Below are 11,054 nucleotides of genomic sequence, written 5' to 3' on the forward strand. Positions count from 1 at the left end.
AACGGTGCGCCGCGTGTCCCCGCGCAGGGCCGTGGGGCGTGTGCGAGGAGATGGCCATCCTGCACGGCGGGTTCCTGCTGGCCGCCAAGCTCTTCCAGCCGCGGGCGCTGCGGGAGCTGCGCAAGGCCGACTGGCCGCTCGTGGGGCCGCCCATCGCCGACGCCCTCCGCGAGATCGCCGCCCGCCGCCCCGCGCYGCCGCGCCCCGGCCTCTGGAAGAAGCAGGCCGTCGCCATCGTCTGGGCCAAGGTGCTGCTCCCCGGGCCCCCGCCCGCCTCGCTGGACCGGGGCTGGCGGGAGGACGCCTTCTTCTCCGTCGGCCGGATGATCCCCGACGTTAACCACACCGTCCTCTTCGAGCTGGCCAAGGCCCTCAACGTGCCCCGGCTCTTCGTGCAGCTGCTGCTGGCGCTGCCGCGGGAGCTGCGTCGSGCCGAGCTGCAGCGCTTGGTGGAGTACGTCGCCAGCGAGACCTCCCCGGCGGACGTCAGCTTCTTCTTGGACGTGTGGTGGGAGGTGATGAAGCACAAGGAGGAGCAGGAGGACGGGACGGCCTCAACGTTCAGCRCTCTCATCCGTCAGCACGGGCCTGAGCCCTCCCCAGACGACGGGCTCCAGCCCCCCAAGAGGTTCAAGAGTGACCCTGTCTCTGTGACTAGCCCACCTGCTGCCACCAGCCTGCTCATGGTCCTGATAGAGGGGCTGAAGCAGACCTACAGGAGCATCACCCTGCCCCGCATGAAGTGCTACGCCTTGGCCAACCTGGCAGAGCTGCTGTCTGTGTTCGCTGAGCTGGAGCCAGASGGCAGCTCCCTCCCCGTTGCCGAGTACCTGGACAAGGTCTGCTCGGTGGTCAGCCTCTGGAACAGCGATGCTGAAAGCCRGTACCACCAGCGAGGGCTGGACGAGAAGGTGAGGGAAGCTGAGAGAAGCATGAGCCTCTTGTCCGTGGTCAAGCTCTCTGACGAGGAGCTCTTTGCTGGCTTGTACTTGCTCCGCAACTTGCTTCATGCCTGGGGAGAGGAGTTGCAGGGCACCCTGAACAACTCCGAGGAGCTCTGCTATGAGAGCTACCGGCTCCTTGATACTCTTACCACCTTCAAGAAGAACCTGGTTTGCTTCTCGGAGACTAGAGACCTGAGTGAGGACGAGAAGCTCATAGTGTTAGAGCTGACACAGATCATTGAGCACTTTCTCGAGAAGATCAGCACCAGTCTGAAGAGCAAGGATTCGGACACCAGCCTTATCTCTTCAGTTGCCATGACAATCATTGAACGGAAGCTGGACCGACACATGGAGATGTGCTCCATTTTTGCTTCTGAGCAGTCCTGGGCCTTTTCAAAGGACTGGGTTGACTGCCTTGTGAAAAACAAAACTCTCTTCCAGAAACCAGAGCTAGTTTTGAAGTTACTGGAGACTGTGGTGAACTTTACTGCATCCTCCCAAGACAGGGAGGCCCGGGAGTTACAGATGCAAGTGACCAGGGCCATCCTGGAGTGTTACACTGAGCTTTCATTAACTGACAAGAACAAAGTACTCTCAGGTGTCCTGGCRTCCTGGGGCAGTCCAGGTCTGTCCGTGAACTTGCAGGTTGTCATGGAGGGGTTCCAGGAGGATCTGAACGTGGCTTTCAACCAGATCACACAGAGCGTTTCCGATCAAGGCCTGTCCAGGGCTGTGGCTTCTGTGGCCAGGCTTACTCTGCTGTACCCTGAAGCCACTGTGAAGAAGGTTTGTAATCTTGCTGTTGTCAATCTAGGAACACACCAGTTCCTTGCCCAAATCCTCTGCTCCTTCCCAGCACTGAGCTTCCTGGAGACACATGATGATCCAGGCAGGCCACGCAACCTGGTAGTGAGGTGTTTGAAGGAGGCTGTATGGGGTAAGCTTTCTACTGTGAGGGAAGAGGAGCAGTTTCTTGAGTTCTTGGCCTTTCTCATGCAGCCAAGCTCAGGGGCTTCACTTGTGTCACCTGCAGAGGTGACTAAAGCCTTTGTCCTTCCCTGTTTGAAATCAGACTGTGCTCAAATTGAGCTGAGCCTTCAGATCCTTAGTAAAGTTTTGGGAATGCAGTCCTATCCAGAAGAGCACTGGATCAAGTCCTGCCACCCATTCCCACTCCTCCTCAGCCTCTGCAAGCTTTTGGATGGTTACACAAGGTATTGGCATCAGCCAAGGGACCAGTGCTTCCCTTCACTGGAGACCAAAGACCTGCTGGTGAACACTCTCTCCCAACTCTGTGAGGTGGTAAGACCAGAAGCTGCCCCATCCCCTGATGTATGGGTCCAGTCGCTGGCTTGGCTTCATAGGAAGGTGGCGTCACTGGACTGGACTGTTGGTCTCCGACTGAAGAAGTTATATGGAGACCACTTCAAGAACGAGGTCCCAGAGACGCTGTTTGAGATCTGCAAGCTCCCAGAGGACGAGTGGACTTCCCGGGCTTTGCCAGCCTACGGGCCGGGCAGTGGGCTCCTGGCGTGGATGGAGTGCTGCTGCGTGTCCACAGCGCTCAAGGAGACAATGCTGACACTCCTCACGGTCAATGTGGACAACCCTGAAGAAGTGAATCTCTTCAGCAAAGGGTTCCTGGTGGCCCTCATACAGGTCCTCCCTTGGTGCAGCCACAGTGAATGGAAGAGGCTCGCCCATGTGGTCCAAAGCTTGCTGCAGAGGCAAGTCTTACATGTGCCATACACGCTGGAGTATGTCCAGTACCTGCCCCTGCTCAACCTCCGGCCTTTTGCCCACTRCCTCCAGTTCTCCGTACTCTTCCTACGAGGCTTCCAGCTCCTTTGCAGCTCCAGCTGCTCCACGTGGCTGCCAGCAGAGGCCTGGCTCCATGTRGTCCAGCTGTACTGCAGTAGCCTCACAGACCTGCTGGGCTCTGTCAAGAGCACCACGGTGCCCCCCATGCACCCCACCGAGGACRTGAACCCCGCGCAGGAGATGTCCTTTGTCTGCATCCAGATGTTTTGCCATGTGCTGCACGTCGCCGCCATGCTGCCGGACAACGGGTGCAGCGAGCCGCTGGTGGTGGTGGCGCTGGAGGTCCTCTCGCAGTACGAGGCCTKCAGTGCTGCCGATACGTCCCCCAGCAACACGCTGCGGAGAGCCAACGAGAGACATTTCCTGGAGTGCATCACGGACAACGTTGCCGACAAGGCGCTGCGGAGCACCCTCCTGCAGAAGCTGAGCAAGCTGGGAGCTTAGGCAGCGCGCCCAGCCGGGGGCCAGCGCGGGAAGCTGAGCAGGGCAAAGGAGGCGAGCACAGACCCTGCAGCAGGGGACCTGACGTGTGGAGAGTTGTAAGATCGATAATAAACCTTATCTTTTTTTCTCTTTTGAACATTTTCCCCCCTGCAGTGTTTTCTCCCCACCTGTATAAGCAGGGATGTGGCCATATAAGGATGGGTGGGAACGGCTGCTGCGATTTCCCAGCAGGAATAGCTGTGGAGGCAGCTATTGCTGACCGAGGTGGTCCCGTGGCTGCAGCCTCTGCCACCCAGCTGTGTCAGGGAAATCCCTTCCCTCCGGCTGCCCTGCTGCCAGCCCCCGGGTAGTCACGGGTGGGTTGCTGGCTTCACCGCGCGCTGCCAGAGAAACRGGAAGCAAGTCAAGTGAGGGCTCGTTCATGACAAGCCGGGACCTTTGGCAGTAAGCGTGGGTTGCTCCCGCCCCGAGCTGGGTGTGAAGCTGTAACCTGGTGCGTTAACGCCTCCCCACCCAGGACTGAATGGTGTGTGGGAGAAACACGTCCAGTGGGGTGACTCTGGAAAGAGGTCTTTATTGGTCTCTTCCAATAGGTGTAGTAGTAAATAGGGCAGTGTTATTGCAAACAGAAATGCCTCAGTGGCTTTTTTGTCTTTTCTTTACATAAGGCACATTATTTGTAATATAAACAGCAAGATACAAATATTTGTAAGAGATAGCAAGCGTTTTGTAACATCAGCTGGTCTCTAGATTTAACACAAGAAGTAGTGTTTCTGCAACAAATGACTGCATGTTGGAAGAAGTCTTCTTTTATTCTTTGCAATCTGTACAACTGAGGCTGGAGCAGGAACTGTCACCAGAAAAGGAAAAGAGGTCTCCAGAGCGAAGCACTTTCCAGCCATCGTTTTTCAGCTTTTAGACAGAATGAGAAGCACAGAGTGGCTGTGGTCCCTGGGCTCTTCCTCGTCACAGGGGAACGGCTGGGCAGGAGGATGGACCCTGCACCTTAGGCTGTGCCAGTAACCTGGGTGCTGCTGGTGTGGCTGCAGGGAGAGCAGGGGCAGGGCACGCCAGTGGGCTTTCAAATACCCTGTGGGGGATGCGGGGCAGATACGAGCAGCCCCTGTGCGAGTGCCGTTAGGGCAGGCGGTTGAAAGCAGCGTCCCCTGCCCCAAAGGGCTCTGCGTGGCRCCCCAGGGGTCGGTAGGATGGGGGCACAGCGCCTGTCCTCCTCCCGCCGTTGGTGCTGGGCTCCCTGCCCTGTCCGGATTGCTCTCTAAGACAGAATAACCTTTCTCTGATCCTGCCGTGAGCTCCTCCCTCCTCCAGCCGTGTTAGCAGCACCGGAGCCTCCCCTACCCTCGGGACCGTTGGCCGCAGACACCAGGCAGTTGTAGTGAAACGCCCCTTCGGGCTAAATGGAGAGTTGGTAAGTGAGTTTGAGCCTTGCAGCAGTGAGAAGCGCACGTGGGAGGTAAGAGGCCGAATGCAGCTGTAGTGTAAAGGCAGCGTTGGAAAAGATCAGGAGCAGGCTGCGCAGAACGGCGCCACGTTTTAGGGGCCTGGCTCCGCTCTGAGCAGGAGGCTGTAAATCAGAGCTGGAGGAGTGAATCAGAGCTGCAGCAGGTACAGCACGAGGCTCCCCCAGCCCACAGGGCTGCTGCTCGGGGCTGGGTGTGCTCCAGCATCGCCTACGCTGCCGACTGCTCTGCAGGCTCCTTCAGGCCGCGGCTCGCGCTGTGCTGCCTGCRTCTGGCAGCAGTGTTGGTCCCAAAGACGGGGGGCTTTTCGTAACAGCCCCCTCTCGTTGGTCAGTCAAGTGCTGCAGCGTTGAATCCCAGCAGGAATGTCATCTTTCGGACAAAACCTCCTCCTCGCTGGCTCCTGACCTCCCACGGGTGGGAGGATGTGAGGCACTGGAGTGAGATGGGAAGAAAGTCTTCCTGTCTGAGGCTGGCGCTGCCCAGCACAGCAGTGGAGAYGGCAGGGCTGCTTCCAACTAAAACCACCTTCTGGTAGCGGCACTTCTGCTGCTCTGCTCCCGGGACGGTACCGGCAGCGCTGGTGTTCGAGGCAGGAGAGCTGGGGAGGCTGCCCGGCTCCTGCCCYGCTCCCGGCTGCCCCTGCCAGCCGTTATCTGCTTTTGCCAGCGGGCGAGCTGCTGTAGAGTCGGATGGCTTTGCGGCAGATGAGCCTGAACCAGTAGAGTTGCGGGGCGATGAGAGAGGCGTTTGCGATGTTGCAGTGCAGGGGGATGCGGAAAGGCACCATGTAAATAGGAATTCCCACATGCCTGCCATAGGCCGCATACATGAATGGGAAGAGGAGAATACGGCAGAGGAAGAAAGTCACCAGGATGAAGATCCCGTTCACCTTGTGCAGGAGCGTGTCCTGCATTTTGAGCTGGGGAAGAAAGGAGGAGACCATGTGAGCGCTGCATAAGCAACATCCCTGTCTGCATCCTCAGGTGAGGATGATGCTCAGCATGGAGACACATGCAGCAGGGAGCCGGTCCTTGCCCCAGCGGGCTTGCAGGCCAGGAGCTGGGTGCTGGGAAGTGCTGAGGGTGCTCAGTCCAGTCTCCCGCACCTTGGGGTGATGGCTGGGTGCTGGAGGTGGGAGGGAGCGCCCAGCAGGCGCATTTCGGAGAATGCTCCCCCTCAGTGCTGCATGAACAGGCCTCATGGAGAAGGGCAGCCTGGGGTGGGGAAAGAGTGCTGGACATGCGCCTAGGGTGTCCAGGACCCTGAACCAGCCCAACCCTGGGGCAGAGCAGCATGGCTAAGACCAGCCTCATCCCTCCTCACCTACCTGCATGAGGATTTTGCCCAGCGATACAAAAGGAGTGCTCAGCTCTGCTGTGAAGATGCACCCCACAAAGAAGTCTCCCAGCTCGCCCCTGAAGTGCTGCAAATAAACACAGCAGTGAGCACAGGGCCCTGCCCACCGCGGCACGTTTCATAGTCTGGGTTCTGCTAAGAGATCCTGTTGCTTTCAGGCCTGGCATTTCCCAGCAAGGTGGCCAGGAGCTGAGACTGAGTATCTCCATGAGATCACAGGCTCCTGATGGTGGAGACACTTTGCTAGACGTAGCCTTGATGGCAAGGCTGTTGAATGTGATGCCAGTCAAGTGACAGGCACAGATCAAAGATACAAAGCTTGAGGAAAGCTTCCTCTTTGTAAGTATTTGGTCTCAAACTGATTTTAATCCCCAAAGTCTAACAGCAGTTTGGCTTGTAGGGTCTGAAAGGAGGAGGTGGATGCTTGTCAGTGGAGACGCACTGTAGGTCAGTCTGGAAACAGCCAAGGTGGGAGAAAAGCACAAAAGCACTGGGGGAGCATGCAGGCATTTTGGCTTTGGAGCAGGTGGGGGACCTCCTCTACTGGAAGCTTGGAGGGACAGATTAGGCCTGGTGGCACTGGCCTGATCCCTGTCCTGTCTCGGGTGGCTGCATGGGCCGCCGCATGACAGGGCTTTGCAGCCCTGGCTGTCGTTAGCCCACGCTCTGCGCCCTGCTCTGGGGCAGGGACAGCAGCAGGGAGAGCGTGCCGCTGGAGTGACATCTCGGTGACGTAGGGAACGAGGCCTCGCTGGGAGAGGGAAGGACCTGCTGCAATTCAAGGATGGGGACAAGGACACCCTTGGGATATCCCTATCTGGCATTTCTGCCCCCCATATACGCAGGGAACCCAACTGGGGGAYGGCCACCCTGCAAGGAGTATCCCCTGCGACCCCTTACTTGAGGGGGCAGTGGGGCAGCTGGTTTGAAACCAAGTGGGGCTCCTCCGCGGGCCAGATTTTACCATGGCCGTGCCCAGCCCTTACCTGGGTGACGGGGGTGAGCACAACGAGGATGAAGAGATGGTGGGTCACCATGAGCCGCTCCTGCAGCAGGAAGCTCCGCACGCTGGCCAGCGAGTGCTTTTTCTCCGCTACGCCCCTGTCCCTGCTCTTGTGCCAGTGGCAGAGGTACATGACGTAAATGTCGTAGGTCATGTAGGGAACGAGGACCCAGACGTACTCCACGGCCAGCCAGTGCCTGGGGAAGGAGCAGCACGCTCAGAGGTTCTGCGGCAGCTCTGGGCACGCGCAGACGGTCTAGAAGGCGGAGGAGAGCCGAGCGCCGCCTCGGCGCCCGCAGGCCCGCTCTACCCAAGCGGCTGCGGTAAAGCGTCCCTCTGGCAGGCGACGCTTGCTGCGGCCTGCCACCCGCCCCGGGCTCCCCCGGTTTTGCACAGCATCTCAAAGGCCACCTGCAAATAACGTAAGAGCAGCCACGGCGCTGTCGCCGCGAGGGCCGGAGGCTGTAAGCGAGGCGAGGCGGCGGTGCGGGGAGCGACTCAGCCTCTTTTGTCAGGCTGTTTGGATGCAGAGCGCTGGTAAAAGCGGATGGGCTCAGCAGGCACGGAGACCCTTCTGTGGGTCTGAAATGGAAGTAACAGCTGTGAAAGCCAAATGCAGGCTGAGAGGTACCTAAGGTTAACTCRACTGGCCTCACCAGCTAGGCCCTTCAAGAGAAAAGGTATTTGGCACCTATAGAGTGAACGGGGGAGCAGCAGCTCCTCCAAGGGAGTGCCTGAACGCGGCAGGTGAGCTGGGCAAGGCCGTTCAGCACGCTGGAAAAGCACCGTGTTTATTGAGTCAGTGACTTTCCGTGTCTGGCAGAGCTGCGCCACAGCACCGGAGATGGAGATCCGGCCCTCCAGCAGCTTTCAGGCCCCTGGGGAGTTCAGGGACCCAGGTACGGCTGCGGGTCTGGTCTGCCCGCAGAAACTCGCCCTGACCCTGCAGCGGTTGCAGGGGAGAGCAGGGCCCCGGCACTCCCGGTCCCTGCGGATGGCYGTGCCAGGCACCGAGCACGGCAGGCCTGGAGCGGCCCAGCACAAACACAACAGTAACACGACGATCTCGATTAGTCCTGCAGCCGCCGTGGCGTGCCAGGGGCTGGAGGGCTCTGCCGTGCAGGCAGCACTTCGTAGGATCAAGCGTTAATCCTACACCTTTGCAACCCCCCCAGAGTCCTGGGATCCTGGGACATTCAGAGCTGATGCTTGATAGGAACAAAATTTGGGGACTGGGTCCCCTCCATCTGTCACGCTGCTTCTGGTGGCAAAACAAGACAGCGTGGCCTACACTAGTGTTCGAAAAGCACCTGGAGGCCTCAGAGTTCATTGGAGATGCCTGGCCAGGATTTAGAAGGGTGAAGTGCAAAGTTTTTAATACAGGCAATCAACCCCTGCAAGACGTTTGTCTGTTGGGAAATAATTGCGCGCAGCTGCGTGTTCCCAAAGTATGTCAGCCTCCCGGTTGCACAACCCAAGCAACAACAACCCGGGCACTGCAGGCACTGGACTCCTTAAAAAATATGGCACAAAATGGTACTGATAAAAAAAAGCTGCTGCTCTAAGACATGTAGCTTGGGGCCTAAATAAATCCACTCTTGCTCTCTGCCATTTCAAGAAAAATTTCTTCGCCTGCATTCCTATTTCAGATAGAAAGATATATGTGAGGTAAAACAGGGAGGGGAAAGGACCAGCTATTGTGTTTGTCAAACTTGCCCAGGGCTTTGGAGGACAATTATAGTGCCAGCAATTTAATGATTCTCCGCCTAAGTAAACTAATTGGCAAACTTTCCTGCAACCTTTGGGACGCTTCCTGGCTCTCTGTCTTGCCACCGTTTTCTGTGACCTTCCCCGCTGAGCTCGGCGGTGCGGTTCCTCCAGATTCAAAGAAAATCCGGGTCTGTGGCCACCAAGAGACCCGCAGAGAGCTGCCGGCCTCTAGAGCGCCGGAGCAAGCGCCCGGCTCCAGGGAGTGAGGACTGCTGGCAGCCGCCGCCTCTCCTGCCAGCCCGGGGTTCTTCACGAGACCCACCTCTACAGCAAATGGTTTTACAACAAAAAGATAACTCACTGGACTTCCTGCGGCAAGCAGCATTGAGCCAGGTTTATAGGTCTCTCTCTCTCTCTAGCGAGATAAGAGATGTCACATCTGCGTACCGGAGGCAAGCCTGCGGCGACTGCGAGGCCCCTCCCGGCCTCCCGCCGCGTTTGTGCTCAGCGAGGGCCCTGTTACGAGGATCCTTGTAGGTGCAGAGCTAAACCCCCAGCTCTGAACAGAYGCTGCTGTTACACATCTTACAGCGCTTTTCAGGGAGTTAAATTAGCGTGTCACAGTCAAATTCCGTCTCAGCATAGCTGGGTTCTTCCCACCTACAATTTTCTCTGCTATTCTATAATCATTGCATGTTTTAAATTCTGATCTGGAGCGYTCTACATCACTCTGTTGAGAGCTACTTTGGGGGCAGTTTATTTCAACGCTTTCAGTAATAAGGGAAGTGGTTTTGCCTACAGAGCAAACTTCTTACTGTTTTTTCTTGTTTCTGAGCTGCTTCGGAATCCATTTGGGATGAAAGAGGCAACATACTATTAAAATTAGTTCTCACTARGTCTGTTTGAGAACTGAAAATTTCAGCAAAGAGACTCCCTGCCTCTTTGAAAAGCAACGTTGTCTTTGTTTTCTGCTCACAGAGGCACATGTCAAAACCTGAAAGACATCCCCAGGGGAGAGATTCCCACGGCTCCATCCTAGCGGAGCAGCCACGGTGCGAGCAGCGGGAATCACACAGCATTTTTCACAGGGTTTATGACCAGYGCGTTTCCTAATACTTAAGCCAAAGTGGAGAAAAGAGGAATATGAAACTGTTTTTCCCTTCCCTTTTTATGTGCAAGCCTTTTTGCATAAAATACCACGGCTGCAAGCTGAGAGCAAGCTCCCTGCGATCCTCGCCTGCCCTTCGCAGAGCAGCGAGCCAGCTTGATTAACGCCGCGTTACCTGTCATACACCACRTTCTTGCAGTTCAGGACAACCGTGATTCCAGACACCGTTGCCATCGTAGCTTGGACTATCGACACCAACCTGAAACCGAGAGTGGAAACGGGTCAGACCCGACGGCCGCCCTGTCGTGACCCAAGCACGGAGCTTTCACAGGCTGCGCCGAGAAGGCTGTTAGCGCCGCGCGCACGCCCTGAACRCCTCCCCGTCGTGCCCGAGAGCCCTGCCCCTGCCCCTGCTCGGGCGGGACGCGCGGGCCGAGCTGCTCCGCGGAGGTCCACGTAGGCTGGCCAGGTCACGCCACGTCAGGGGACAGCTCGTGACTTTATCTCCAAGCCTTACATCTCTCGGATATCTGGCGCGGCAGGAATCGCGCTTAGTTTCCCAACGGGCAAGCGATGGACCAGGGCATCCCTGCTCCCCGAAAGCAGACGTAGGAGCGCGGGGCGCCAGCGCGATGCGGGGCAGCGCAGGCCGAGACAGGCTCTGCGCGCAGCCGCGCGGCTCCGTGGGCGCGGGGGCCCCTCGGGGTCACTGGCAGCGGGGCCGCGGGCCGGCCCGCCACCTCGGGGGGCTGCGCGATGGCCCCGGGTTGCTCCGCACCGCCGTGGGTCCGGATCACTCTGAGTCTCGGTCCAGGACTGCCACGGGTCCAGGCTCTGCACCACCGCGGTTCAGGGTCCCGACACCCGTGGGTCCTGGCTCCCCACAGCCAGGGGTCCTGGGCTCCGGGCAGCTGTAGGCTGGGGCTCTGTACTGCACATCTCGGGCTCCCGACACCTGTGGGCCCCGGTGGGTCTCGGCCCCAGGCACCCGTGGGTCCCGGCCCCAGACACCCGTGGGTCCCGGCGGGTCCTGGACCCAGACGCCCGTGGGTCCCAGCCCCAGACACCCGTGGGTCCCGCCGGGTCCTGGCCCCAGACGCCCGTGGGTCCCGGCCCCAGACACCCGTGGGTCCCGGCGGGTCCTGGACCCGGACGCCCGTGGGTCCCGGCCCCAGACACCCGTG

General features: G+C 58.5%; 3 protein-coding genes across 3 annotated transcripts in view; 2 read left to right on the plus strand and 1 right to left on the minus strand.

Moving 5' to 3' along the window:
- The first annotated feature begins 21 nt into the window (after positions 1-21).
- GEMIN4 (gem nuclear organelle associated protein 4) lies at positions 22-3,345 on the plus strand. The gene has a single exon (XM_085301313.1). The coding sequence runs from the start codon at positions 51-53 to the stop codon at positions 3,207-3,209; it is 3,159 nt and encodes a 1,052-aa protein (XP_085157439.1). The 5' UTR covers positions 22-50; the 3' UTR covers positions 3,210-3,345.
- Positions 3,346-3,767: 422 nt separating this feature from the next.
- TLCD3A (TLC domain containing 3A) lies at positions 3,768-10,126 on the minus strand. Its single transcript, XM_085301314.1, has 4 exons — positions 10,046-10,126; positions 7,036-7,249; positions 6,021-6,116; positions 3,768-5,612 (listed from the first exon to the last, which is right to left on the minus strand). The coding sequence occupies exons 1-4, from the start codon at positions 10,102-10,104 to the stop codon at positions 5,343-5,345; spliced, it is 639 nt and encodes a 212-aa protein (XP_085157440.1). The 5' UTR covers positions 10,105-10,126; the 3' UTR covers positions 3,768-5,342.
- A 376-nt stretch (positions 10,127-10,502) lies between these two features.
- VPS53 (VPS53 subunit of GARP complex) overlaps positions 10,503-11,054 on the plus strand; it is a 68,699-nt gene continuing 68,147 nt past the window's right edge. The window contains exon 1 of the mRNA XM_085301250.1: positions 10,503-10,656. Coding sequence (XP_085157376.1) covers positions 10,503-10,656 — 154 coding nt within the window. The remainder of the gene's footprint in view (positions 10,657-11,054) is intronic.

This window comes from Rhea americana, unplaced genomic scaffold (assembly GCF_003343005.1).
Source record: "Rhea americana isolate MKP2758 unplaced genomic scaffold, rheAme1 scaffold_175, whole genome shotgun sequence".
NCBI lineage: Eukaryota > Metazoa > Chordata > Aves > Rheiformes > Rheidae > Rhea > Rhea americana.